The sequence below is a fragment of the Diabrotica virgifera genome, chromosome 4 (assembly GCF_917563875.1).
Source record: "Diabrotica virgifera virgifera chromosome 4, PGI_DIABVI_V3a".
In the NCBI taxonomy this organism is placed as follows: domain Eukaryota; kingdom Metazoa; phylum Arthropoda; class Insecta; order Coleoptera; family Chrysomelidae; genus Diabrotica; species Diabrotica virgifera.
In genome coordinates this window covers 159,456,274-159,481,560 of record NC_065446.1, presented here as the reverse complement: position 1 = coordinate 159,481,560, position 25,287 = coordinate 159,456,274, and the positions used below count along the sequence as shown (strand labels likewise).

General features: G+C 35.4%; 1 protein-coding gene across 1 annotated transcript in view; it reads right to left on the bottom strand.

The window, feature by feature from the left end:
* Positions 1-15,359, bottom strand: part of LOC126883192 (RING finger protein nhl-1-like) — an 87,687-nt gene extending 72,328 nt beyond the window's left edge. The window contains exon 1 of the mRNA XM_050648439.1: positions 15,113-15,359. Within this exon, the coding sequence (XP_050504396.1) occupies positions 15,113-15,228 (116 nt within the window). The 5' untranslated portion in view covers positions 15,229-15,359. The remainder of the gene's footprint in view (positions 1-15,112) is intronic.
* Positions 15,360-25,287: the final 9,928 nt, after the last annotated feature.

The following is a 25,287-nucleotide window of genomic DNA, read 5'->3' as shown; positions in this document are numbered from 1 at the left end:
AAAAACAAAATACCGTCTGTTGAAATGCTATATATTCACAGTTCTGCTCTACGGAATGGAAGCTTGGACACTAACTGTTACATCTATGAATCGGCTCGAAGCTTTCGAAATGTGGTGTTATAGGAGCATCTTACGTATATCCTGCGTTGACCGAATTACTAACGTGGAATTCCTGCGTAGAATGGGGAAAGAGTGTGAATTTCTCATAACCATCAAAACAAAAAAATTAGAATATCTAGGACATGTAATGAGAAATCAAGAACGTTACGGCCTTCTCCAACTGATTCTCCAAGGGAAGGTATGTAAATGGTAAAAGAGGACCGGGAAGAAGACGCATTTCCTGGCTTCAAAATTTACAAAAGTGGTATAATACCACTACCACTGAACTGTTCCGCGCTGCGGTAGACAAAGTCAAGATAGCCATGATGATCGCCAACATCCGGAACGGATAGGCACTTTAAGAAGAAGGAGTATCGTTTAATTAAAAACTGGTGTAATTTACATAAGCAGGCTATCCTTCCGGAAGAAAGGCTTGTTATAACATTGAGGTAAGTAGTTTTGTTGTAAATTTATTTTTCAAGTACTGATTTAGTTAATAGTTCATACTGGAATGGTTTTAGAAATACCTAAGTCACATAAAATTACGGTTTCAATAAGATTGACTTTATTACTTTTGTTTATTATAATGTACAATTATTTCTAAAATTAATCCATGGAGAACTATTAATTCTTATTATAAAAGAGCGAATAAACTAAATTATCATTGCAGTAAACATTACAACCGCGCGGAAAAAACTAAATTCTCATTCTAGCAAAAGCGGTCAGGCAGGTTGAGGAGTTGAGGCGGTTGGCCCGCGCGGAGACCTAAGGAGACCGGGTCTCCTTAAACGCCTGCTGCGCTGCACGGAGCATTAGCAACGGAGAATGCTGGGCTTCTCGGCTCCGTTCATGCATCTCGGGATAACCCAGGGTCCTGCCTACAATAATAAATATGTAATAAAACTGAGACGCGATCATGCGTTCTAATGCTAATGCTCCGTACGTATGGATAATTAGTGATAATATGGAATTTACACGTTGTATAATAGTGAGAGTAATTGTTGTTTTCGCGATTCATGATAAACAAAACAGTATAGAGTGTGTAAAAAATTTATGGGGAGGCTGAGCCTCCCTTGCCTCCTCTGACGAGCCGCCACTGGTTTTTCGCAAATAACACAAAAATAAGTATTTATCGAATTAAATATTAGATATCGAAAAAATATTTGTAGCAAAAATGTAGCTTATAAGATACAAAAACGGTGTACTTATTCATGAAGTCTATCGACACAGTAAAAGCACAGTTGAAGCTCATGAAAAATTATTCTTATTCGTCCAATTACAAAATTAGTTCCATTGCCACTGTAGGTAGATAATGGATGGGATACCACGTCTAGCTATGAATCTTTTAAGACAAGCCAGGAAGGCGTCTGTCGTGAGGCCAGACACTGTTTCTAAATGGACTGCTTTGGTAGCTAAGCATACAAACAATGCTATGTAACCTTTGGATATAGGGGCTCTTCTCAATAAAGAGGACTTTACGCAAAAAGGACCTCCGAAATCTATTCCAGTATTTTCGAAAGGTCTTTTTGGTGTGACTCGTTCACGAGGGAGATCTGCCATGATATGGTTTGAGGCGATGGCATTAAATCTAAAACAAGTATTGCATGAATGTATTATGCGTTTTATACACCTAAGTCCGTCAAGAGGCCAATATCTTAAGCGGACATTATTCAAGGTAGTTTGAGATCCTGCATGTCCTAGACGCTGATGCTCTGAGGTGAGCAACAGTGTGGTGAATTGATTACGTGCAGGGAGCAATAAGGGGTGCCTTTGATCAAACGGTACATCCGAATACTTGAGTCGACCACCTACTCTAAGTAATTTGGACCTGTCAATGAAGGGATTTAGTGAAGCAATTTGCTTGTTGAGTAAAAATCGACCTTGCGTCAGAGATAATATTTCAGATTTAAAGAAAACGGCCTGAACTTGACCTTAGGAATAGTCTGGAGTCTTGCAATTCCTTAGGAAACAGATGACCAGACAAGCGGTCTTTATGTCGAGTATTGTACACAAATCGATGTATGTACGCCATGGATTTTATAAGTTTAGTGAATGATGACAACCGGTTAATAAATTCGATCCAACAATTTTTCTGGGTTTTGGTACATATAATAACTATTTTCTTTTCTTCAGGCAAATTGACAATAGGCTCAAACGAGGTATGTTTAGACCAATCGCTGGATCGATCTAATAGAAATAACGGTCCAGAGTCCAGATGCCCAGAAGGATCTGGCTTGATCTGAAAGCTTGCCCCGAGATAAGAGGTCTGCGGGGTTGAGTTCAGACTTTATATACTTCCACTTTGGGCGAGGGCTAGCGTTTTGGATTATTTCCACACTGTTTGCCACAAAGGTGGCCCATTTTTTGGGAGGTGAGTGGGCCCAAGAGAGAGCTACCATAGAATCTGACCACAAGATACTGTCATAAATGGAGAGAGAACGCGATAGTATCACATAGAGCCTTGTGTGGAGACTGGTTAAGAGAACCATTGCACATAATTCTACACCGAGAGAACAATTTCTTTTCTCCTAAAACACCGATTTCTTTGAGCAATATTTCTTAAAAGTTAACATATCCTATTAACTTAAACATACCGGTTCACATATAAAGAAACGAGTTTTTTAAACACAACTCAATAATTTCTTACAGATAATTTCTTCAATACTAAGAAATGCATTAATGGTTACATTTAATTTTCTTATCCTAAAGTTTTTATTTCTTAAATTGAAAACTACAAATATTTTGCAGTATAAGAAATATAATGTTAAGTTAATCCATATTTATATTTGTGAGCAATGCCGAAATGTTACTTGCAAAGAGATTTTCTTCCACAAAAGAATTGCGCAGATTAACTATTTATGATTTAGTCGTCAGTCCGTCAGTGTTTGTGGTCAGTGTTTGTCAAGATGGCGTGATATGTTCATGTTCATATAGATGGATGTTGGATTTATTGGTGTACTTTAAAAATTAACGGATATTTTGAAGGTACGTACATATATAGGTATTAAATAAAATTAAATTGAGTAATTTAAGATGTAATAATAATATTGTTGCGTATCCGAATGGTTAAAAAAGAAACATAATAGTATCTTTATACGCTTTTTAGGTATAATGATGGACGACTCTGAAATAAAGGAGCTTATTATTCTAACTGGGAAATATGCCACAATTTAAAGCTGGGACAGAATGATATAATATATATAGCTTCAGAACAATATTAAGAAAGGAGTTATTAACCAACTGCGGGGCTTTCCAGAAATGGTAGAACTTCATACATGTAAGTACCTTTTTAAAAATGTGTATACTTATGTATCAACTATAATAGGTTTCTTGAATGTATCGCCTTCTATAAAAATATACAATACAACGCTATATCAAACATGGCGGGTGCAACGCTGAGGATTTTTTCTGTTAATTTATTTGAGATAAAGAAATCAGTTAGTCTAAAAGAAATATATGTTTATGGTTAAGAAATGTTATTGCCGAAAACCGTGAATTAGTTAATATGTATTAAATGACTTAGATGTAAACTAATAATACTTTCCCGTAATAAAATTTCTTAATGATTAGGTATGCTGTCTCTTTTAGATTATAAAAATTAAGAAAATTACATATTATTATGTCTGCTTCAATGTTTTACATTGGTTGTATTTTCCCTCTTGTTTTAGCTAAACAATGTTTATTGTGTGACTTAATATTATACAGATAAATAATTAATATTTCATTAACAAAAAGAAAAAAATAAACAAAGATGTGTAGGTTAAATAATGCCATGTTTGAACTAAATATGATTGATTATTATTAGTATTAATAGTTCTTATGTGGGGCCGTGTATTTGTTTTTTTGTATTTCCTAAATTTGTCAAAATAAATATCTATATCTTTATAAAAAAAATTTTATTAAAGTAAGTTTACTCTTTCTACATAACGATTTTGTTTTAGTGAATTGCTGATATACAAAGTGCTATTAACAAAAGAAGGAAAATTTAAGGAAGTTGGATTTGCCTCTCCATCCTTTTATTGTTGTGTAGAAGCCAGTGGTTTAAGAGTGGAGAAAATATTTGTATGTAATAATAACGTTTTATATCTTGTTTTATTAATAAATAATGATTTTACCTTAACACAATGATTTATTTCGCCGTATGTAATATCACTTTATTTTCAAGAAATATTAACTTAACTCTAAATATATGTTTATCTCTGAGAAATATATTTCTTAACATTAAATAAATTAATTATTAATAGTAAAATAATAATATTCCTTACTAAGAAATATTATTGCTCAGAAAGAATAGTTTTCTAATGTGTAGAAAATATATTTTTATGACTAATAAAATTAATTAACATCAAGTGTAATTTCTTTCTGATAAATGGGTTTGAAGTTTGCCAGAAAGTGATAGTTCAGTCATGTTTAAGGTATATTTCTTTGGCTATATGTAGTAGAATTTATTTGAAATATTTTAGAAAATTATATCTTATATACAAAGATATATTTCTTAGGCAATATGCCAAGTCGATCTTTCGTAAATATTAATAAAGTTTCTTTATGTCAAGAATTTTTTTCTCTCGGTGTAGTTTCGGTATAGTGAGAGGTTTTTTCAATGGAGCTACACGCGATTTGGCAACAATAAGTGTACATAACACCGATAAATCAGAGTATTCTGCCCTTAAATATATGCAACAGCCATATGCCTGAGTACTGGCATCACAAAACCCATGTAGTTCGACTTAAACTACATCTTTTCCGCCGATTATGCGCCGAGGAACCGAAAAAGACTACAGGTTAGTTAAATTTGACAAGAACTTAAGCCAATTATCTAGAAGCTTGGGATCGGTTATAATGTGGTCCCAAGAGAGATTTTTGGCCCATATTTGTTGCATCAGAATTTTTCCGTGAACAATTACAGGATTGACAAATTCTAGAGGATCATAGCACTGCGCTATAACAGAGAGAATCTTACGATTGGTAGGTGAGCTAACAATAAATGATTCTGGAATCTCAACTTAAAATAAATCAGTTGTGAAATCCCACTTAATGCCTAGCACCTTACATGGCCCTTCTTTAGGAAGAATTTTCTTCGAAGAGCTGCTAAGCTCTGCAGAAGACGCAGCAAGAAAAGAATTGGATCTGATTTTGTGTATGCTGAATCCAGCGGAAGAAAGAGTAGAGCTTAACAAACGATGCAGTGAAATGATTTCTTCTTCAGTACTACAGCCTGATAAGATGTCGTCCACGTAAGTCTGATACAATAGGGTATCTTGTCTTCTTCTTAACGTGCCCTATCAAGTCCCCTTGACATTGGCAATTAACATGGCGAAACTGTCTCTGTCTCGAGCTATTCTAAATAGGTGTTCTGCTTTCTTTATTCCTGTCCACTCCCGGATATTCTTCAACCAAGAGGCCTGCTTTCTACCAATTCCTCTGCGTCCTTCGATTTTACCCATCATAATAAGTTGAAGAATATTATACCGGTCTCCCCTTACTACGTGTCCAAAATAGGCCATCTTTCTATATTTGATGTTATCAAGCAGCTCGCGGGTAGCATTTGCTCTCTTAAGGACTGCCACATTTGTCAGCATAGCCGTCCATGGTATTTTCAGTATACGTCTGTGCAGCCACATTTCAAAGGCCTCCAAACGATTAATGGTCGATATTTTTAATGTCCATGCTTCGACACCATACAAGAGGAATGACCAAATGTAACATTTAATCATGCGCTTTCGAAGTTTAAGTTGCAAGTTATCATTACAGAAAAATGACCTCATTTTTAAAAATGTCGTGCAGGCTATCTCGATTCTACATTTTGTCTCTTTATCTGGATCTAGTTGTTCAGTAATATGGCAACCAAGATATTTAACCCGGCACCTGCCACGTGGGGTGCTACCAGCACCCCATAACACATTTTTATCAAATATTTGGTATTTCAAGTTTGGTAACCGAGCTGTGCGTCATAGTAGCTTTCTATAATATTATATAGCATACATGTGTTAGTGTTTGAAGTGGTTATTTAGTGTCATTCTGAACTTATAGCTCTAAAGTCGAATTGGGGTGCCATAATCTGGTACTTTAAGTTTTAAATTCTTTTTGTATTTTTGATAAACAGGTCAAATTTACATTTTTTATTGAAATAACTGATTTAAATTATTAATATAGACTCTATACTCACTAAATCTTAATTTTTTTAGATATTTTACTTGACTTCATTTATTATGGCTTGGTACTTGCTAATTTGCTTATACCTAACATCTTTTTCATTTTATTTTTTAACTTTTATAACATATAAGTGGCTAATAAGTAAATAAAACATGTTTTTTTATATTTTTGTGTTACTCAACGCATTATTTTGTTTTTTAAACAAGTAGATCACAGAAAATTTTTAAGGGGTGCTGTGAGCAAGCCACGTGGCAGTTGGCGCCTTACACGTGGCAGGTGCCGGGTTAAAACTGGGTACTCTTTGAATTATATGACCATGATAACTGAATCTTGATGGACCAAACGGCTAAATACCATGTATTTTGTTTTTGAACAGTTTATGTTTAGGCCAAACTCTCTTCCCACTGTGTCAATGGCATTTAAAAGGTGTTGTAATCTATTCATCAGTGGCGGCTCGTGACCTCAGTATGCGGGTAGGCGACACATATACCTTTATAATATATAGTCTATACTCTACTATACTCTACATATTATATGTATACTCGTATACCTAAATACACAGTGTGTCGCATTTAAGATGAAGACACCCCTATATTGCGGCTATCAAAATAAATACAGATTTAAAATTTTGCAATCAAGCAAGTTTTTTTCGACCAATGCGTGCTATCGGTGATGACTTATAGTGCAGAAACATTATCGCTCACAAAGAAAAACGCACAAAAACTAAGAGTAGCGCAGAGAAGAATGGAGCGATCAATGATAGGGGCCACTCTGCGAGACAGGATTAGAAACGAAGATCTACGAGCTAAGACCAAAGTCATAGACGTCATTGAAAGAAGCTGTAACTTAAAATGGAAATGTGCTGGACACGTTGCCAGAATGAAGGACGGAAGATGGACTCGCAAACTAGTTGAATGGAGACCAAGAGCCGATAAACGTAGCAGAGGAAGACCACCAATACGATGGCAAGACGTCTTACGAAAGACAACAAAAAACTGGATACAGAAAGCACAAGATAGAACACTTTGGAGACAAACAGGGGAGGCCTATGTCCAGCAGTGGATTGAGAGAGGCTGATGATGATGATGAGTCAAGCAAGTGTAGTGGTTCACATTTTTTAAGATAGTCATGTCATAGTCAACTCAAATTAAAATTTTAAACGCTATCTACTGCGAATCTACAAACAGTGCGAATTTTCGATATTTTGCTTCGCGTTAGAGATATCGAAAAAAGTTATTTGGAAAAGTTGTTCCAAATATTATTCTAACTCCACGTACAAATTTCATGACAAAATTCGCACTTTTAATTTTTTCAGTATTTGTAGTCAGGATCCTAAAACATACAATTGGCTATCCCGAGATGCAGCTCAGGACAACCATTGCCGAAGGCGTAAACAAATCGAGGGTTTAGTATCAAACAACATTAACTACAAATAGTATGATATACCCAAACTCAGACATCCAAAGTGAAAGTTATCCTCCAACACCAAATTGTTCTATATGGTCCACATAATGTTCAGAAAAAAGTCACACCATTTTGAGCGTCGGGTTTGGGGGGGAGAGGGGGAGAAATCTGCAAATTCGTAGTTTTTTACGTTTTTCGTCAATATTTCTAAAACTAAGCGGTTTAGCATGAACAAGCCTCTACACAAAATTGTTTTACATTAAATTTGAAATAAAAAAGGCCCTATGCATAACCCTTCTAAAATGAACGGTTCCAAAGTTACGGAGGTAGTATAGTATAATTGGTCCAAAAAAAGGCCTAGCCCAGACATCCAAAGTAAAAGTTTTCGTTCCACACCAAATTGTTCTATGTGGTCCACATATTGTTCAGTAAAAAGTTACACCATTTTGAGCGTCCGGTTTGGGGGGGGAGATGGGGGAGAATTCGGTAAATTAGTAGTTTTTTTACGAATGTTCTATAGAAAAATGTTCTACATAAAATTTAAAACAAAAAAGGTTCTATACATAATTGTTATAAAATCAACGGTTCCAGAGTTACGGAGGGTGAAAAGTGGAGGTTTTCGATACTTTTTATATTTACCGATTTCTCCTCCCTCTCCCCCCCCCCCAAACCCGACACCCAAAATGGTGTGACTTTTTTCTGAGCATTATGTGGACCATATAGAACAATTTGGTGTTAGAGGATAACTTTCACTTTGGATGTCTGGGTTTTTGGTATAGTTATATTATAAATATTGCCCAGAAAATATAAAAAGTATCGAAAACCTCGACATTTCACTATCCGTAACTCTGGAACCGTTGATTTTATAACAATTATGTATAAAACATTTTTTGTTTTAAATTTCATGTAAAATATTTTTCTATATAACATAGTTTACTCTAAAGTATAGTTTTAGAAATATTGACGAGAAACGTAAAAAAACTACTAATTTACCGGTTTCTCTCCCATCTCCCTCCCAAATCGGACGCTCAAAATGGTGTAACTTTTTATTGAACAATATGTGGACCATATAGAACATTTTGGTGTTGGAGGAAAACTTTTACTTTGGATGTTTTTGTTAGGCCTTTTTTTGCACCAGTTATACTATACTACCTCCGTAACTTTGGAACCATTCATTTTAGAAAGATTATGCATAGGGCCTTTTTTATTTCAAATTTAATGTAGAACAATTTTGTATAGCAGGTTGTTCATGCTAAACCGCATAGTTTTAGAAATATTGGCGAAAATCTAAAAAAACTACGAATTTACCGATTTCTCCCCCCTCTCCCCCCAAACCCGACGCTCAAAATGGTGTGACTTTTTTCTGGACATTGTGTGGACCATACAGAACAATTTGGTGTTGAAGGATAACTTTCACTTTGGATGTCGGGGTTATGCCATCTTTTGGATCAACTATACTATACTAAAAAACATAAATTGCCAGAAAATGCGAAAAACTGTTTTGAAACGTAATATCGGCCAACAAATTTGTGATTACGGAGGCAAAATACATTACAATAGAAATCTGTAAATTTATATACCTAGTATTATTATGGTTTCTTTGACATATTGTAAAAATTATTACAGGTTATTGTTATTCTACAGAGAAAAAAATATAATTTTTTTCTAATAATGACCTGATAACGCTTTTTGATATTACCGATATATATTTTTTGTAGCCGTTAACGTCGCACCTGATAATAATAGTTTTAGTACAGGGTTAGTACTGCTGGGTGAAAATGTAAAAATGTAATTTCCCTAAAATGTTGCGAAAATTTCCCTGATATTTCCCCTTTTTTCAGGATATCCAGTTTGACTTTAACATACATTCGCTGATATTTTCAAAATTTTCATGATATCCAATGCAGCACTAACCCTGTATTGTTAAAAATGTTATAAGTGTATTTAAATAAAAAACTTTATTTTTGTAATAACATACAAATATTAAACTTATGAAATTTCTAAAGATTAAAACATTTTCATTATGATCATCACCCCTTCCTTGAAGATTCTACTAAAAGAAGTGATATTGTTCTTTAATTTTTGCTCACAGAGGTCCACTAAAAAAACATATACAGACTAAAAGAAGACAACTAGACTTAAAATTTCGGCAAATGTATTGGCTCCTTGGACGCAGATCAAACTCAACATCCAAAACAAAATTCTTCTGTACAAAGCAATACTCAAACCTATTTGGTACTACGGACTACACCTCTGGGGCTGTGCAAAGTCAACATCATTGAATATCATCTAAAGATTTCAGTCTAAAGTTCTAAGATCAATAGTGGATGCACCATGGTATGTAACTAATCAAACACTTCACGAAGACTTATATAATATACCTTTCATCAGAGAACAAATCCATCGAGCCTCGGAATCACAAAACGAGCGTACCATTCACCATGACAATGAGTTAGTAAGGGATGCCCTGTCACAAGGAGACTAGATAGAACCTGGCCTCAGGACCTATTTTAAAACTTTGACATAAATAGAATAAGATGGGACATCATTGGAAGTCTCTTCTTCATGCCAAAAAACATGGAACAAATTTACTTAATACTTTTTTAATGATGTAGATTTTAAATAAACATAATTACATAAAAAACAGAGTTGCACTAAACCTTTTAACTTTTTATTATTAATCGTTAATGGTTTGTCATATTTTCTTCTTGGCACAAGTTTGTTAATTGAAAATATTCGAAGCTGCGTTCTCTGTATTTTAAATTTCGTAAAGTTGTTTGATTTAAAATTATATTTGAAATAACTGTGTGCAGTGTCTTATTGTATAATATGTACAGTCGGAAAAATGAAAGAATACCCATGAACGATCACATCAATCACATATTATTCAGATTATTATTAATCTATCTCTCTCGTTTGTTATTTATGAAAAAAAACAGCAAATACAAAGTAAGTGATTGATGCGATCGTTCATGAGTATTCTTTAATTTTTCCGACTCTATACGCTGTGAGCTCGTACGTAGAGGGGATATTTACAAATTCGCGAGCGCCAGTAGTGGCAAGTCTGTAAACGTTTACCGGAAATTTGACATAAATGTCAAAGTGATTAATTTAAAATTAAAATTAAAAACATTAATTATAAAAAATATTAGTTGGTCAAAGCTGTGGTATATATTTTTACCTTAAATATACTTACGTTTTAAATACCGAATTTAAGTTTTTTTAATGTTCCGTAATATGTAATTATGAATTAATATATTAGTCTTAGCGCCATCTACACGATAATTGTGAAAGTATCTGAAGTAAGAAATTCATATTTTATCAATAGAACGTCAAAATGATTAGCAAAATCTTTAAAAAGTCGATTACAATTTAATTACTTTTTTGCGTTGTAAATATTAAGCGATAACAATTAAATAATAAATTTAAAAATTTCCGGTGAAAGTTGAATTAGTAATCAGCTAGGAGCGCCACCAGCTTGTAGCCAAACTATGTTCAACCATTTGACAACATTTCCTTCAATGTCAGTTTTTTTATTTTTAATCATTTGAATTTGAAATTCTTTAAAATCCAAAATGTCTTCCTGATCTATTTCAACTACTTCGTATTTTGATTTCTTTAAAGCTATTTTAATCACTGTATATATACCATCCCGATGGATCATAAATTTCCAAGCCTTTACTCGCGTTTTCGATGTGGGCCTGGACCATATCACATTCAATTTGGGAATGTCCGGGTTCAAAAATAACTGGTCGATTTTTGAAATATTTAGTGTTTCAACAGCAAACAGAAATATTGCGGAAACAATTGAATTTCCATTTTGGCCCGAACAAGTTTCAGACATAAAAGCGAAATCTTTCCCAGTAACTTCACTTTTAATTGTATTTGTAAGGCAAGAGGCTAAATTACCTCAGAATCTTCTAAAATACCTCAGAAGATCCAAGACCCGCTAGTGCTTAATGTCATACAAAGTTTTGTGCTACGACTGGAGATTTTTCTGTTAAACACTGACAAAATCAAAATATTAAATAATTACGACAAATATATATACTTAACCGACAATAAGAAAATAACATATATGCTTTCTTTTAACTTCGGCAAAACTAAAAAATGTAATGGTAATGAGTAATCAGATTATTGTAATCATGTAATCATGTAATGGGTAATCAGATGGAAGAATCGAACAACATCGAAAATAAACAAATGTATTTAGCAATCCAGTATCAAAATGACGTTTTTCAAACAAATACGAATTATAATAATAAATCTGTCTACAATTACAGCTTAATAAATTAGTGTCAATAAACGCTAACAGTCGATAACTGTTTTTGATGTATCGCGAAATTCACTGTGAAATAACGTTATCACCTCTTAGATGTTTTTGACATGAACAATTTTTTCACAATTGGTAGTTAACGTTTAATGTATTTTGTAATCTTCTTCAGATAGAGATAGAGGTTTTTGTTACTAAATGAAGTCGAAAACGGTGAACTCGATTATAGATATATCTCAATTTCACAAAAAATGTAGATACCTACGTTGTTTGACACTAAACCCTCGAAATGTAGCCTAACCTAGCCCCAAAAAGTTCCCGGAAATTTTCGTCCACTAGGGCTAGACAAGCCACAGCTTGGGAGCTGTGCTTAGCTTAAGAATGAGAGACGCATATCATTCTGTTCTTTTCTTTAGGTTAGGCGGATTTTAAAGTGCCTGACCATAGGGTAGTGCCATCCATAATTAATAGAAGTCAGTAGTACTACTACGAGGAGCGTACAATAATTACAACTTCGAAGAGAAATTAAAAAGTAGCTTTTTTATTTTAGATACTTACGCATTGTGTCAAAATTTATAAATTACAATGTTGAAATAAGTAATTTATATTAATAAATAATTTATTATTGTATTATTCATTTGAAGAGGTTAGGCAGCGCCTATCTTGCCTACCCCGACGGGCCGCCCCTGCTATTCATATCATCACTTAAAATAACTGTATCGTCTGCATATCTGATTGTATTTATCAGAATTCCATTAACTTTCACAACCCCATTCCAAAATATGGAGCGCTTCCTTAAATATTCTATCTGAATATAAATTGAACAGTGGGGACAGTATACAACCCTGTCTGACACCTCTTTGTATTTTGCATATTTCTGTTGATTTTCTTTTTATGCAAGCTGTCGCTGTTTGACGCAAGCTGTCGCTGTTTGACGCCAGTATAATTTTTCTATGATTCGTACATCTTGACTATCAACTCCTTAATCCTTTAATATTTTAATTAATTTGTGATGTTGTACTCGATCAAAGGCCTTCTCATAGTCAATAAATACAGCAAATACGTCTTTCCTTTGATCTCGGCATTTCTGCAATAATACATTTAGTGCAAAGAGTGCGACCCGGGTTCCAAGTCCATTTCTGAAGCCAAATTGTGTTTCATCCTGGTCTTCTTCACATTTATCTCTGATTCTACTGTGGATGATACGTAGAAAGATTTTCAAAGTGTGGCTCATGTGGTTCTAAGACCACAGTTGACAAATTTGAAAATTTATCTTGTTTTATTGCAATAAAATTTTTTTGATGATCTTTCCGGGCCCCATTAAAATGCGGGCCCGAGGCAGGTGCCTCACTGGCCTAGCGGTAAAATAGGCCCTGTTCTTGCTAAATTCAAATGAACACAATGTACACAAAATCAATTAAATTCTATTTAAAAAATAAATGTTACTTTGTAACAGTTACTTCGTTTGGATGAGATTCTAGTATCTTGGAATATTTTTGGTAATATTCTGTTAGTACTGTTTTTATGAATGGCACATTGAGGTCTTGCTCATACATACCAAGGGGCATTCAGCATTGTTCTAAGAACTTTGTGCTGGAGTCTCTGCAGTATTTCTAGGCTGTTTGACTGGCTGTTTCCCAAAGTTGGGTACCATAGGTCCACACTGGACATACATAGTTGAGATCTACGACCGATGATCCAGTAGCTACATTTCTCAGATTTTTATTCCTAGTTGTTTTCTTTGTGAAAATGTGCTTTTGCCAACTTAATCTCCTGTCAAGGTGGATTCGTAGGTAGGTACTTGACAGTATTGGTTTGTAGGAGCTGTATTTCGTTCAGAGTTACAGTTAAACATGTTTGTTTTTCCATGGTGAAATTTACATTGGTGGATTTACTCTCATTCGCCTTTATTTTCCATTTTTTAAGCCACGTTGGATATTGTTATTGTTAAACTGTTTTTGAAGGGTTCTGGACGCTGTGATTGGATCATGGTGAGAGGCTACTACAACGGTGTCATCAGCAAAAGTTGCACACGTTGTTCTTTTACTTGTAGGTAGGTCAGCAGGTAGTGTAAATCAAGTACAATATCGGTCCCAGTACTTGTTGTACTCCGGCTTTTATTGGTTTTAGGCTTGTGTATTCATTGGTTGGAAATAGAGCTTCTAGGATTTGGTAGAAAAATGGGAAAGGTTTTTCTTTAGTTTAAATAAGAAACCAGAATACCATACCTTGTCGAAGGCCTGACCAATGTCTTTCTATTGTTCCGTGTTATGTTCTGAATCCAAATTGGTGTTAAGGTATTCGTTATCCTCCTTATATGCTTGGGAATAATTGCTTAAGGAGAAGATTTTCCAAGATTTTTGATAAAACAGGTAGCAGGCTTATTGGTCTGTATGAAGTCACCTGCATTTTATTTTTCCCTGGCTTGGGTATGAAAATAATTTGAGCAACTTTGGAAGATCAAGTAAATAGAGCAAACACAGCCGCAAGTTGCCTGAATGACACAATATGGAGAAATAAAAATATTGGAAAAGAAATGATAAGCAGAATTTACAAAACAGTCATTAGACCAATAATGACATACGCGGCAGAAACACGACCTGACACAGAGAGGACAAAAAGAATGCACGAAACAGTGGAGATAAAGACTCTTCGAAAAATCGATGGTAAGACACTATGAAACAGAACTAGAAGTGCAGATATACGGCGGAGATGCAAGGTGGAGAACATTCATAACTGGGTAAGAAACATAAGAGTAGAATGAAATGACCACATAAGCGGAATGGCAACAAATAGAGTAGTAAGGACAGCGAAAGACGGCTCCCAAATAGGAAGACGATCAGGGAGGAAGACCACGAAAACGATGGAACGACAACTTACTGAAAGCACATTGAAAAAAACAGACAGATTCATGTCTATACAAAAAGAAGAAGAAGAATTAATAACCTACTAGTTGCTAAGTAACTAATGGTAATTCTTCACTGGAAGCAGATCCTACATGTTATGTAGGTACAAAAAGATATTTCAATTACTTATAAAGTAGGTAATTGAATTTATTTTTAGCATAATAATGGACTTAATAAAAAACCTTCTTTGTAGGTCAAAGCGGTTATATTAAGGGTTATTTAAAAAAAGTTTTATTTTTTGTTATCTAAAAATATCGGTACCAGTTAAAATTCTTACTTTATCCCTGCATTTCTATTTTCACTTATCAAGCTGTTAGGTCTGGCTGCTCTGGAATTCCCTTTCTGCACTCTTGAACTTTCTGCTCTCTTTACAACTTTCTTAAAATTACTCATTCTTCCCTTAAAATAAACTTCGTAACAGTAATAATGGTAAAAGTAACCAAAACTAACATATAAAATACTAAATCACAACGCTATCTAAAAATTCTAGACAGATAATTTTTTATCATCAAAATTGTGAAAGATAAAATTATTTCTTTTAATTGATAAATATGTTTTTTGTTTTGACAAAAAGTGATTGATTAAATTAATTTAGACTGTTTGATCTGTACAATGGTTATCAAAATCAAAATCAATTTGGAAAACAATAATATCTTTTTTCCTAGAATTATACCTGTGTTTTCATTAATTTTTAGTCATTATTTTTAATACAATGAAAATACTTACTAAACTTATACGAAAGAAAACACAAACATAATAAACACATAATAAAAGTATAAATGGAATTATTCACCATAATATCCTCCTCCTCGTTCCTTGAGTTCTTGTCTGGGCGTAGTGACACTCTAAATATGTATTGTTAGCTTGCTGTCTCCATTATCTGAGGTCATATGCCAGATGGACGGCTTCATGTAGGTATTTTCCCACCAGAGCCGTCATTTGGTCTGCCCATCGTATTGAAGATTGGCATTCGGCCTTCTGTTCGAATCGATCGATCCCCGTTCGTTCTTCTGGCTATGTGGCCGAAATCATTTACGTATGCTCGGTTTACTTTTTTAAATCTATCTATCTATATAAGGATATTTATAGCTGTCGCCGCCTTCCTTCTTTCAGCTAACGGCTCTAGTCCTTTCTGTTCTGCCATTCTCTATCTCTAAAGTCTCGTCTTTCCATGGCCTGGTCCACTTCATCCCTCCATGATCTTTAGGATCTACCTCTTCTTCTTTTTCCTATTCGGCTCCAATCCGAAACTTCGATATCCACCTTGTACGATCTGCTCTTCTCCACATGTCCATACCAAATTAAACGTTTTTCTTCGATGTAGCTGAGTATGTCTTATTCTACTGCCATTCTTCGTTTTATCTCCTCATTTCTAATGCGATCTATTCCTGTCACTCTGCAGCTTCTTCTCATAAACTTCATTTCAGTTGCCACTTGCTCTATTTTGAACCTGTTTAGTTTGTTTATTAGGTACCCAATTCTCTGCTCCATAGGTCATTCATTACACTACTTACCAAGGTGTTATAATATTCTCTTCTTTGTATTTCTGGTAATCTGTCTATCCCACAGTAGGCCGTTCATTTGTTTAATACATGTTCTTGTCTGTGCTAATCTGCAAGTTATCTCTTGCTCGGTGGTCCAATCTTTAAGAGTATGAATCCTAAGTATTTGAATTTTTCAGTGCCGTTAATTTCCCTATCACCGTCCATTTCCAAGTTTGTCACTGGTTCTTGTTCTGTTGTTAAGTATTCGGTCTTTTCTAAGTTTATTTCCAGTCCATTTTTTGTGTATTCCTCTTGTAATTTTCGGAGCATATAGGACAGATCTTCTTTATCTTGAGCCATTACCACTTGGTCACCTGCAAAACTTCATATGTGTAGGTACAAGAAGTTCACATCCCTTCACATTTCCTTTTCCATAGTTTTAATATTTGTTCCAGGAATATCTTAAAAAGTGTCGGAGATGTAGAGCATCCCTGCAATAAGCTTTTTGTGGTCTAAAAATTTTATTTTCTCGTGCAACTATATTTCTATTAAATAATTAATACATTTAAAAAAAGTTATTATTATTATTAAATTATATTTAGGGGCCCGAAAATTGTGTAGTGTCTCGGGCCTGATTTGAAGTAAAATAGGCTCTGATAATGTTCCATAGTTGTTTTCTGGGAACCGTGTCATATGCTTTTTTTAATCGATGAAAGCTATGTCTAGTGGTCTATTTTTGCCATTTTTTCTCAATTAATCGGGAACTTGCATAAAATTTTAAATTCGAAAAAAAGTTATAAATCACAACAGAACATAATTTAAAACATATATCAAAGATGAAAAAAATGTTTTTGTGTTCCGTTTGGCCACTAAAGACGATTCTAAATTCAAATTAAAGCAGCTAGCCCAAAACGCATCGTGACGTCATATGGTTAATGTTTACAATCTTTTTTTTTTGACGTGGGAATCTTCTTAAGACCGTCTGGGAAGGTGTCCCAGGTGTGTCGGATTCGGCCCGCCCTCTCTGTATCACGAGCCGCCTACCGACTAAACCCACTTCCTCTTTCTCCAGCCGACGGGTCTGGAACCGCTCTTTGCGAGCATATCTGACCCGTTGACCTTACTCATAGCTCCCCTCCGGCACTTCTAGCGTGCATTCCATGGATTGGTTGGCCGCTCGGCCCCCCCCCCGCACACGCCTCGCACCAGACAGGCCGGTGAAGCGACCCAGCCCGTGAGCGGGTAGGTCGACCGGGGTGTCCCCAGCCCAGGATGGAACTAACCAGAGAATGTCAGTTGGCAGTTACGAGCAACTCCAGTCATTCATACTTTCATCTATCCACGCTGTCTCATTTACCCATTCATACTTTCTTTCATTTAACCCCAAACATTTCTTACTTTCATCTATGCACACTTACTCGTCCACCCATTCATTCTGACATTTAGATGGGACAGTCTGTGTAGGTTGGATGTAAAAGGTCCTTCCCCACTGACTGTCCCAAAACGATGCAAAACATGGTATAACATACAAAGAAAGAACTAGAGTAAAAGGAGATGAAAAGAGAAAGTGGAGATAGAATTAGAGAAGAGAGAAGAAAGAGAAAAGAAAGAATAGGAAAGAAGCAATAAGGAAAAGAAAAAGTAAAGATAGAGAACATAAACAGGAAATAGAAAGATAAAATTGTTCACAGAACGATTACTTGTATAGATAAAATTAAGTAAATAAATAAATAAACTACAATAAAATAAATAATTAAATAAATAAAACTATGTAAGAATAAAAATAGACAGTCAGTGTGGTTTGGATGTAAAGGGTCCTCCCACGCTGACTGCCCGCCACGACACAAACACATTTTTAAATAAATAAATATAGTGGTCATCCCGTCTGCAGACGCCTCCCCTTCTCTTCCTTGTGTTTCATTGTCTTGGTGACAAAAGCAATGACCAGGTCGAAATCTCTCTTGCTATTAATGGCTTTGTCCATTAGCTCGTGTGGCTCACCTAGAGGGGATCCCAAACCCAGCTGCAGCTCAACACGCCCCGCATGGTACGCAGGGCACACGAACACGACATGCCGCGCGTCATCAACCACCCCACACTCGGGACATAGATCGTCAGCGGTCTTCCCTATACGGTGGGTATATTTTCTGAACGATCCATGCCCCGTCAAAAACTGTGTGAAGTAGTAGTTGACGCGCCGATGCCGACACCCGCACCACCTCACCACATCCGGGATCAAGGATCTCGTCCAGACCGCCTTCTCGACTTCGGCTGCCCATTCCCTCTGCCACAACTCTATACTTCTCTTTCTTTCTAATGGTCCTGAACCTATTGCCCCGTTGCTCCGTTGGATGTAAACCGTTGGTACATTCGGACTCTCTCTCCAGCCAGGATGTGTACCGGCACAGAACCAGCCACCACCTGTAGCGCAATGGTTGATACGGTTCTGTATGCGCTGCACACCCTGATCAGAAGTTTTCTTTGTGCCCTGAGAAGCATGTCTTTATATTTCTTCATCCGGAGGACCTCGTACCACACCGGGGCCCCGTATAATACTATCGATAGAATGGATTGTAACATAACTGTTCTTTTCTGTGATCCTGGGCCCCCTATGTTTGGCATTAACTTGTTTAGTACCGAGGTCCTTTTTTCAGCCTTTCGACATGCTTCCTGAACGTGTTGTCCGAATGCTAGTCTATCGTCTAACGTGATTCCTAAGTATTTCACGGTCTTTTGGGGTCTTATTTCGGAGCCATTGTACTCGAATATTATGTTGTTTCTGTATCTCGGTCCCCTCAAGATTATCGCTTCGGTTTTCTCTACTGCAAGTTTTAAATCGTTTTCTTCTATCCATTCCCGCGGTTCTCTTTATTGCTTGGTTTACTTTTTCTATTATGCCCCAATCGCCTTCGACTAGTAAGGCCAGATCGTCCGCGTATGCAATCGTTTGTACTCCTCTCTCTTTGTTTATTTCTAGTACCCCGTTATATAATATATTCCATAGTGAGGGTCCCAGGACTGACCCCTGGGGTACTCCCGCGGTCATTTTCATCTTCTTTTTCTTTGATATGCATACGGTTCTTTCAGATAGGTAGTCCTTTATTATGTTGGACAAATATTCCGGAGCTCCACATTCGACTATTCTGTCTACAATGAGGCACCAGTTTGCTGAGTTAAAAGCGTTTTTTATGTCCAACAGAACAAGGACTACCCACCTTTTCTTGCTTGCCTTTGCCGAGTCCTTTATCCAGGTTGCGGCATCTACTGTCGATCTGCCTTTCCGGAATCCGTACTGTTGATTAGATAACGCTCTCTCATCTTCCAACATGCCTTCCAGTCTCTTCTTGATAAGTCTTTCGTAGAACTTACCAAGGCAGTTCAGGAGGCATATTGGCCGATAAGAGGCTGCTGAATCGGGGGGCTTCCCAGGCTTCAGGAGTAGAACTAAGTTCGCTTCCTTTAAGTCCCTGGGAAACTCTTGCTTCTGCAGTAGGTCATTACATATTCTTCTGATCAAACCTGGTTTCTCTGTTGCTATTATCTTGATTGCCTCTGGAGGCAGCCCGTCGGGGCCGGGAGCTTTCCCCGTCTTCATCTCCTGACCAGCGGTTTTAATTTCATCTTCCGTGAACTCCTCTACCATTGTTGGAAAAATCTTGACGAAGTTTTGGACTGTCTTCGTGGGGAAGAGGAGTTCAGCTGATTCCATCCGCTGGTCCTCGTCAAGTTTATATGGGCCATTATTTTCAAGGACTTCATGGTAATTTTATATGCGTCACACCATATATCCTCATCTAAAGCTTTAATCAGGGTCTGCCACTTTTCTTTTTTACTTTGTTTTATTGTTTTGTTTAATTTTTTCTTCTGTTCTTTGTATATTTCATTGAGCTCGAGGTTGCCCTGGCTTCTCGTGTAATTCCTTCATCAGCTCTGAGGCATTTCTCCCGTAGATCTTCAATTTCATCCGTCCACCAGTAGGAAGTTTTTTGGTTGTTTTTCCTTTTCACGGTGGTCAACTTTACTGCGCTCTCGAGTACTCCTCTCAGTTGGCCAAGGTCAGAAATCTCTTCCTCATTTATTTTTCTGACCTCCGATAGGTACGTATTTGTGTTAAAATATGTTTTAGTGTGTCCTATCGGCCGCCTTATTCCCCCTTTAACCTTTATTTCGTATTTGATGTATCGGTGGTAGGTAAAAAACTGATCGTCGAGAACATCCCAATCGTGGACCCTTTTTGATAGCCCCTCGCTTGCAATAGTAACGTCAATATGTGTTTGACTGGCCCCCCTTACGAACGTAGGTTTATTATTGTTTAGAACTTGGAGGCCAGTCTGGGCTATCCACTCATTCCAGAGTTCCCCCTTTTTGTCGTTTATGGTGGAACCCTACAACCTAGATTTTGCATTGATGTCCCCGGCGATCATAATTTCTTTTTCGTTCACGGCGGTACTCATTATCTCATCTACTATGTCTTTGTATCTAGGTAGAGGTATGTTCGGAGACACGTAACATGCCAGGAGGCTGAAGTCCCTAAGTCTGATGAGGACATGATTTTCCCCCCTGACAATGGCACGAACTCCCACATCCCCATTCCTAATGAGCACCGCCACGTTTTGCTGGCTATCTTGTACCCACCCACCGACCGATGTAATTTTCTTATTTGGTTCGGGGACGATGAGCAGATCTGTTTCTAGCTTGCAGGCTTTTGCGTGGACAAGATCGTGCGATCTGCGCGCTCTGCCCACGTTCACCTGCAGTATCCTTATACCAGGTTGATCCTTGAGGTCCGTTTAGGTTCAGTTCCCTGAGGTCTCCTCTGCAGCGGATTCGTATCCTATTATTAGGTTAAAATGTCTAAAAACTAAGATGAATAAATAAATAGGTATAGATAAAATAAATAAAAGAAATAAAATGTATATAGATAAAATGTATATTAATAGAAATTTTCAATAAATAGTATATATAGATGAATAAATAAAATAAATAAAATTCAATAATTAAGTTAAATAAATAGAGTGTATAAATAAATTTTATTAAATTGAAATAGTGGTGTGCATAAGGTGTTTTCCGTGAAACTTTGTGAGAGGTGGCCTCCTGTTTCGCAGGTGGGCTGTATAGGGGTCCACTTCTGTTCTCCAGGAAACCATCTTTCACCTTCTTACTTTTATTTTTTTTCTTATGCACCCTTTGAGGGTTCAATGTTTACAATCTGCACCAACAAAGTAAACGAAATTGTATATAATTTTAAATTAGACATTATAAACGTCAGTAGAAAATACAGTTATGTGACGTCACAAGTGTTTTTGATCGTTTATACTATTCATAGAAAACTTGTACTTTTACAAAATAGTTTTATTTTCCATAGTAAACCTTTTTTCCTTTCCTTCAAAAACTGTATCACAATCCAATCTCAACAAACTGGTATATATTATTACAATGACATACGTTAAATGTCATTAGAATATAAATATTTTTCCTTTATTCCGCGACGATGAGCTGGCCAAATACCCAAGTAGGTGGAGGCCAATAAACTAAAGAAGAATAAGAAGAATATACCTAAATATAAGCATAAACGTAACCATATAGTAAAACTATGTGGCGTCACGGGTCGTCTGAATTATTTTAAATCACAGAAGATTTTAAATTTGTATTTCTAAGTTATTATTAGTTTTTGAAGCGTGAAATTTTGGAAATCTAAGTTTTTAAACAAAACTGAACTTAATTATGTAATATAAAAAAATGTGCAAGTTCCCTATTGTTGGTGTGTATATATGTGGTCTATGCAAGACATTCTTGCCGTGATCCCCGCCTAATCTTCTCCGATTTTATTTTTCTTTCAGTATTTTTCCATATAACCTGCCCATACATGCTATTATAGTCTAAGAGCTAGTGAACCCTCCGACTAACGGTCGTTCTGTAAGGCTAGAAATTTATCTAGCGATAATTCATAGCACACCAAGGCTAAAAACCATGACCTGGCAGGCATCAGCGGTGCACGTGTATCTACCAGGTGAATCGAAAAGTGCAAATTTAGGGGGTAAAATAAACTTTCTCCTGTAAGGTTTAAATTTAAGTATGTGTTTGAGTAAGTCATTTAGAAGAAATGTGTACAATGACAGGCGATTCTGAAGAGCATAAGACCTTGCCAGGCGAGGGGAAAGATTAGGGGTTTTTCCTAAAATTATTCTTTTTGCATCTAACAAATTTTTTTTAGGTTTTTTGAATCATTCCAAACAAAAAAGGCCTTTAGTGATTTTTTTCTTAAGTTAATAGTTTTTGTTATATAACCCAGCAAACAGACTTGAGCCCAATTACGTGATAATTACGTTAAATTTACGGCAAATTTCAACGAATACGTAACTCGGTGATTTATGACGGGAAAAAAACGTATTTCAGTGCCAAATCATTCACCTATATATTAGTGCTTTCTTTATACATGTTTGACATTAGAATAATATAAAATCATAATGACGAATATAGTACATGTTTTTTTATAATATTTGTGAATTTCGGTTACATCACAAAGGTACGTTTATTTCACGTAATAATCACGAAACAGAAATAACTTCCTTTGGTTAAATTTTGAGAAATATTTTGGAAACAAAATTTTACAACGGTGTTGGTTAAATACGTATCGCTTGAATTTTACTCACTGTATTTTATGGACGTCGAAAAATTAGATGTATTTCACGTAAAAGTAATGTAAATTATACCAATATTTAAACAAAAAGTTTATGATTTCGCTTTTAAGATCATTTAGCATAACTATTTCATACAACCTTGATTTGAAGCTATTTTTTGCTTTAAAAATATCACAGGAGCTAAAAAAATGATGTTGTCTTATTTTCAAATCGCGCGCGGTGATGAAGTACTACCAAGCCTTTCTCCTCCTTTAAATACCATCACGTGACTAACATAGTTGGTTCGAAAACTAAATTAATCGATTTATCGAATAATAGATACGTTTCGATAGGATTATTTTTTTTATATTATTCTGGTATTGAAATAGATTTTTAGTAAGACCAATTAGTTAATACTAATAGTAGAAGAAATTTAAAAAGAAAATTCGTAATAGTAATTTAAAGTAAGTAGAATAGTTTAACTGTAATTTAAAAATAATCGATTTTTATAATCGATGATCATAACCTCTAATATCAGCTTCTCTGGCTTTGGCTTCTCACATTTCTCACAACAAAAAGTGAAACGTGAAGAGCTTTATTTCCCTCGTTTTATTTTAGGCGGGTTTATTTATAATAATGTGTTTCGTATTAACGTTTACCTCACTGCTCAAGGGTTGCAAGTGCCATTATGCAATTAGAAAAAACAAAAAAGTGTCGAAGTGTCCTCCTCGAAATAAAAAGTGTTGTGTTTTGTGTTGGCAAATTTTTTAATGTGTCTTTAGGTCGGTACCATTTTTGGTTCATTATCTTGTATAATAATTATACAGGACAAATGTTTTAAAGTCTCTAAATTCTACTAAATAAATACATTGTTAATACTTTATATGCTTGTTTTATTTATATCATATTATGAGGATAATAATTACGTGATTCATAAGTTAATTAAGGTCGAATTATTTACGTGAACCGAGGACGTATCTTTCACGTGAATACTAATATATACATTCCCTAAAAGATACGTTAATCAACACGTATTTGCAACGTGAATTTCCCGAAAGATTTTATTGCTATTTAAGGTAAATAACACGTCTATTAAAGACGAGTTATTCACGTAATTTAAAGACGTATTTTCAGTGTGACATTCCAACCAAATTTTCACGTGAAATTCACGTAAGCAATTTACGTATATTGGTGACAAATGTACCCAAAATTCACGTAATTAACACGTCGGTCTGTTTGCTGGGAAGCGATTGAAAATTTTGAAAATTGCGAAATCGGCCATTTTTAACCCTAAATCGGATATTTATCTAAAAATTTCAATGTTGCCAAGGTACGTAGATATTCTTTAAACATTGATTGATGAAATCCCGAAGAGTATTTTGCAATAAAATATCGAAAACCCCTTTGTTTTTTTAATTGCTAATCAAGCGGGCGCGACACTGTAGTATAAGTGAGCATGTTTGAGTTTGCATAAATTCATTATCTCGAGAATGGGCAAATTTCAAGAGAAATCCTCAGACAGGTCGATTTTTATTTATGAATTAGGACTTTTTGGCATATATATATATATATATATATATATATATATATATATATATATATATATATATATATATATATATATATATATATATATATATATTGCATTTGCGTCCCTCGTGGCTTCTGTATAGTTTTGACTCTTCGTGACTTCCGATCAATATACAGCGTGTATATTAACAAGAATTATTTCATACAGTTAGCGCTCGCTTTGGCATCCGTTATACTGGCAACAATGTACTTATGGTATCAAGTAAAATATTTAACCTTGGTCGTGTTTATGTGAGAATTTAGTTGAAGAACCCAGACAAATTCTATTTATAACTTTTGCCAACTAGGTGGTTTTGCTCGGATATACGATAAGGATTTGCTGTAAATTGTTTGTTTTCGTTTTTATACTCTTAAATCAGGTTAGAAAAACTTATTTCTTGGGTGTAGTTATGGATAATGTATTTTCTAAACTTTTAAATGTTCTATTTTATTTCGATGGAAGAAGATTATGGATCTCGGAAGATTCGATGGAAGAAGATTATGGATCTCGGAAGATTCGATGGAATAAGTTATAATGTAATATACTTAAAAATGCCACTATATACCCTTGACAAATGTTTATTTTTTGTAAGTTAATAATTGTTTGATGAGCCTTTCGATAGGTTAGGTTTATTATTAAATTTATAAATAATCGGTATTGTTTCTCTCTCTCTCTCTCTCTCTCTCGCTCTCTCTCTCTCTCTCTCTCTCTCTCTCTCTCTCTCTCTCTCTCTCTCTCCTCTCTCTCTCCTCTCTCTCTCTCTCTCTCCTCTCTCTCT